At 33.0% G+C, this 5847-nt stretch overlaps 1 protein-coding gene across 1 annotated transcript in view; it reads right to left on the bottom strand.

Annotated features, from left to right (window-relative positions):
* Positions 1 to 2692: 2692 nt before the first annotated feature.
* LOC107585735 (EF-hand domain-containing protein D1-like) overlaps positions 2693 to 5847 on the bottom strand; it is a 9806-nt gene continuing 6651 nt past the window's right edge. The window contains exons 3-4 of the mRNA XM_016272884.1: positions 4347 to 4481; positions 2693 to 3282 (exon numbers count right to left, since the gene is read on the bottom strand). Of these exons, the coding sequence (XP_016128370.1) occupies positions 3148 to 3282; positions 4347 to 4481 (270 nt within the window). The 3' untranslated portion in view covers positions 2693 to 3147. The remainder of the gene's footprint in view (positions 3283 to 4346; positions 4482 to 5847) is intronic.

Raw genomic sequence — 5847 nt, 5'->3', positions numbered from 1 at the left:
TTACTGCCATTGTGTGAATATGTAATCATGTAAACTATAAAAAAAGTAACTGTAATCCGATTATGAGCATTTTAAAATGTAATATAATCTAATTACAAGTACTTCATTTTTGGAATCTGATTACATCGTTACTACCCAGCACTGGCTACACAGACAAGGGTCATCCATTTTAAACCAACTATATGTTAGGGATAGTTCGACCAAAAATGAAAACTCTGTCATCATGTACTCTACAGAAGTGGATGTTCATTTATTCATATAGAGCGTTGCAGTGATGATGTATTTTTGTAGGCCAGCTCGGAAGTTCACTCTGGTTCCCTCGACAAAAACCCATTAGCATTTTTCCACAGTTTTTTGGATTATTGCATAAATGGAAGTCGGTGGTCAACAAAAGTGTATTATTCTTACACCATGGTCGCATGACTTGCACCATTAAGCTTACAACAACTCTTTCAGTCTTTATTTATAACATTTTCCCTAAACGTCTGAGTTCAAATAGCTTGCAATAGCGTGATTATAAACACAGAGGCTGTAAAAGCAGACTAGAAGTGAGAAGATAAGTTTATCTGTTTGGCACACTGAGGTTTAATGTCGTGATCAGCCTCTGTAGTCTCATTTAGACACTTGTTAGCGACCTCCTTTTTGAAGACAAGTGAAAGATTAAAAAAAACAAAAGGATTTTTATGTCATAGAGTAAAATATCTTGAGCTTGTGTTAACCACAGACTTAAATTTAGGCATTTAACCAAAAACCCAATCAAAAAACCCACTGGCTTCAGAAACCAGAAGTCAACCAAATGCTTGTTTCTGGGTTTTGGCCTACAAAAATATGTCATCCCTGCAGCACTTATTATTAAACACTCAATGGAAATAAAATGACCTTTTTTATATTTGGTTGAACTATATCTTTAAAGTGTTCATTAACACCCCTATTAAAGGTGGGGTAAGCGATTTCTGGTAGCCAATATTGACATTTAATATCACCAAAACAAACACGCCCCTACCCCAAAAGGGTCTCGCCTCTATTTTGATAGCTCCGCCCCACACATACATACGCAACCCAGGCAACGATTAGTTCTGTGAAACAAAGCAAAACCAATGTTACACCGTGTCTACACCGGACGCGAGTGGCGCGGCACGACAAAATACTATAGAACTCATTATAATCAGTGATGCTGTCTACAGCATAGATATATATACATATCTATGGTCTACACTGGATGTCCGCGGCATGACACGACAAATCCCCGACAGAAAACTGCTGCTGTGTTCTATTTATGACGTATTGACACAAATTTCAAATGATTTTCAACGATCGCTTTGTCGCGTCCATGGTACTAGACAGACTTTAGCTGTTGCGGCGCAGACACGGTGTTACTCACCTATCGAGAAGAAACAAAGCAACCTCGGCGTCCGATCGCAGGCCTTCCGCTCCTTGAGTTCTCTCCAGCGCTGGAAAGCTGATCCAATATTTACACGGGTCCTACTTCTTGCCTTAAGCCTTCTTTTGTTCCGCAGACGTTTTCCTCTTTTGTTTTTTATCCGGCATCTCTATCTTTCTGTCGCTCGGCTCGGCTAATGTCCGTCCCGTGCACTGAACGCTCTCCTCCACATCATGAGTAGACACGCCCCTTACTGCTGATTGGCTACAAGTTTGTTTTGCTATTCGGCCCGAATCAGTTTTCTAAAGTATTTTTGAAAAAATCACTTACCCCACCTTTAAGTGCCTACTGACAAACTTTTTTTTTTTCCCACTAAAGTCTAAAATTGAATTGAACATTAACAGTGATGTAAATAATAACGTATATAGATAAATAGAATATTTACTAGATTATTTTTGGGAAAGAAAATCTCAATATTATCAGTGCAATGCAATCTATGCAATAAAACGAATAAAAAATGAGCACAATCCTATTGGTGGCAGAACACTGTATGATTTTTACTCTGTAGGTGATTATGCACATGTACTGTCAATCAGGAAAGACTGACTGCTTTCACTTTATTCTTATATGTATAAAGCATGATTGTTAAACTCTGGAAGGCTGGAAAAGCATTGTATTAATTCAGTTTCCAGCAAACAGGCCACTAATCAAATTCTTTCAAGCTAACTGATCTGTAAAAGAAATGTCTTTATTTTGATATGTGGAACACAAGACTGGATTAAAACATCTGTGAAAATGTTGTGATTGTGTTTTTTAATCCTTACAGAACATTGTATGCTTTATTAGCAGTAAATATTACATAGGTAACACAACTTATGTTATCAAACCACTTATTTTGCATGTTTTGTTGACCAATTCCTGTGCTGCCACCTAATGGCTCTTTAGAAAAAAGAAATGCTATATATATATATAGGGCCTATAATAGTATATAGTAGAGTTAGACATGCAAATTAATAAAATTATATAATATAATAATATCCTGATAAATATATTGCAATATAATGTAGGTATAATGTAAATATAAATATAATGTAGGTTCACTGCAATGTAATTTTAAAGTAATTTTAAAAAACATGCAAAAAATATATTTTTTTTAAAATACAGTGATTTAATGGGCTTTAGTTAAAAGGAGTTACAGGTAGATTTTATGAACATCTGATCAAATACAATTAGCTGACAAATATGTAGAAAACAGTTAACAAAAAAAGAAAACGGAACAAAATGCATGATTAAAATCTATAAAAAATAAAATATTTCTTGACCCTTTATTTCCACGGTTTCTTTTTTCTCAGTTGGTCATAATCAATATTTAGTCCACAACACCATCTTTGCATGTATTTAAAATTATGATCAACACTGAATAACTTTACAATAAACTCTTGCTTCTAAAAATATATAGTTGCTTAGATTAAAATAGAAGCACAATCTAGTCTATTAGAGTTCAAGTCCTACATTAGAAGTCTCCTGAAATTTCACTGGCGTCATCTCGTCTTCTCCACAGCCATCACCCACGAAACAAATTCCTCATGCATATTTCAGGACAGCTGTAAGTGGCTAATAACGCTAATGCTATTTGTTCAGTGTTCGGCTGGGGTTTTGATTACACATAGGTGTGAGGTTGGATGAGCAGTGTGTGCATGCGTGTATGTGCTTGTGTGCAAGTAAACTGTGCTCTCTAAAAGGCGTAGATCTGCTGAACTGTAGTTTTAGGAGCAGAATGTGGACTGCAGCTCTTTAAATGCAGCACGCCGTTGTTTTCGTTCCAGTTCCATCCTCTTCTTCTCTTCTTGTTCTTCTCGTATCTCTGCTTCAAACTTACTGCGCACAGACAGAGCCTGAACCTACCAAACACACACAAAATACATGTCATATGCATGCAACATAAAAAATGTAAATAAATGCATTGCTATTGCTGTTGTCCATCTAAAACTATTTGTAAATTAATTTCTTAGGTGTGTTCACTAAACTTGAAGCTGAAGACTATATAGCAAAACTAAAAGTACCAAAAACTCTTAATTAACTGAAATAAAGTTCAAATAAAGCTAAAATAAAATAAAATATTACATGAAAAATGTAAATTTAAAAAACTTTGAAATGTTGCCTTGGCAATTAATTCAAATAAATCAGCAATAAAATTTCTCCAACCACAACTGGAAAAAAAAAAATCTATAACATTTTTATGTTAAAATTTATTTAAATAATAAAAAAAATGTAACTAAATTTACAAAATATTGAAAATGACAAAAGCACATAACAATGTTACTAAAACATAAACTATAATTCAAATAAAAACTGAAATATAAACATACAGAACTATTAATATTATATATTAATAAATCAATCGGGAAATATTAATAAATATTATAATTGTGTATAAAATAACACTTGCCATACAGGGTCTATAATACTATATAGCAGCATTTCCCAAATGAGATTAAGATCATGAGAATGCTGAATAAAATTAAATAATATAATATAATAATTATTATTTTAAAAATGTATACATAATGTATACATAATAATACTGAAATACAATTAAGCATTGATAGTTATTTAAATGTAACTAAAATAATAACCCTAACCTAACCTAAACATGCAAAAATTGTTGCAAAAATTCAACACTTTATTTAATACAATAAATCATATTTTGAAAGCTTAACATTATTAAAAGTATCAGAATGTACTTTAAGTAAATAATTTAGGACATAGAGGTTCAGCTAAAAAAATTTAAAAATCTGTGCTTTTTATAGTGTAACAACTGTCCTCTGTAATATTTTTTTATTGTGTTCTCTGAAGATGTCAGACTTTCATGTACTTACACTGTATGACCACAAGGGGGAAGCTAAGAACATCTGAGTAATGCTTGCCCATGCATCAAAACACACACAAACAAAAACCCACAGACCTTTGCCTCAAAGAAGTCCCTCGCTCCAAGAACGCCTTCGGTCGAGACGTCGATCTCTGAAAGTCGAGCAAGAGCCATCAGCCCGCTCTCTTCCTGCAGCTCACCCGCGGCGGCCCTCCGGAAGATCAGCAGGAACTGACAGAGACGGCCAGATTACGATTATAGGGAGATTTCAATGGCTTCAAAAGGTTATCAACATTTCTATGCAATTCTAAAAATAAACACAAAAGATTCTGATATGGGTTGCCATGTCAGCATATATAAACCATCAATTCAGCTTTGTTTTGATTTCCCAAACTGAAAGATACAGCAGATCTTTCCTTTTAACAGCTACACAGTATATACTGAACAGTAGATTCTTTAAAATGTCATTTTGGTTGTTAAAATTTAAGTGCAATTTTATGTAAATGAGTCTTAGATCATGTACAAACAGAACTGATTTCATTGAGGGGAAGGGAGAGGTCAAAAGAGTGACCTTATATCGGGTTTCCCCCCTTTATCTGCGCAATCTGTGTGTGTGTGTGTATGTGTGTGTGTGTGTGTGTGTGTGTGTAATCTTATCCATGTGGAATGTCTGTCCAATCTGAAGAATGAGAGAGACACCACAGACACACAACAGACTGACTGTACTGAACACAGCTGCACAGTCACCTGTTTGTGTGTTGGGGGTCACATTTAAAAAAAACTGATAAGGTGTTTTTGTAGTAAAAACTTTAAAAAAGTAAAAACTGATGTAATTTGTCAAAATATGGGCAAAATTTCAACATTCCATTGTAATTCAGTGTAACATATATTTATGTCAAAATTAACCATACTTATTCTGACCTGTACTTACTAAAATAAATAAAAGAAAAAGTGATCATACAAAACTTTATCATATTTTAAATGATTACATACTTCTTGATGACACATTGGAAAAACCTAGTATTTTGAAAGATAGTGGCAAAGATTTGGAAAGATTTAAAATTACAATTAATTAGTATTTTTGAGTGGGCTGAACTTTGATACTTTTTTTAATGTCATCTCATTCTTTTTTGTTCCATTTTGGTATATGAACTATTGTTACGTTGAATGATATTTAACTGGGCGTCTTTTGTAAATCATGATGATAAAAAAAATTTTTGCTCAGAAAAAAAGTTACAATTATATAAATAAATTAGTGCTGTCAAACGATTAATCGCGATTAATCGCATCCAAAATAAAAGTTTTTGTTTACATAATACATGTGTGTGTCCTGTGTATATTTATTACGTATAAATACACATACATGCATGTATATTTTTAAGAAAAATATGTTACACTTATATATTAAATATATTTATAGATTATATCATTTATATGAATGTAAATATATACATGTAAATATTTTCAAAATATATGCTGTATGTGTGTGTATTTATTTCTATATACATAATATACACAGTACACACACATATATTATGTAAACAAAAACTTTTATTTTGGATGCGATTAATCGCGATTAATCGTTTGACAGCACTAA

This window comes from Sinocyclocheilus grahami, unplaced genomic scaffold, assembly GCF_001515645.1.
Source record: "Sinocyclocheilus grahami isolate Dianchi unplaced genomic scaffold, SAMN03320097.WGS_v1.1 scaffold74.1, whole genome shotgun sequence".
NCBI classification, from domain to species: domain Eukaryota; kingdom Metazoa; phylum Chordata; class Actinopteri; order Cypriniformes; family Cyprinidae; genus Sinocyclocheilus; species Sinocyclocheilus grahami.
Note: the sequence above shows the minus strand (reverse complement) of the source record. Positions and strands in the feature narration are given on the sequence as shown.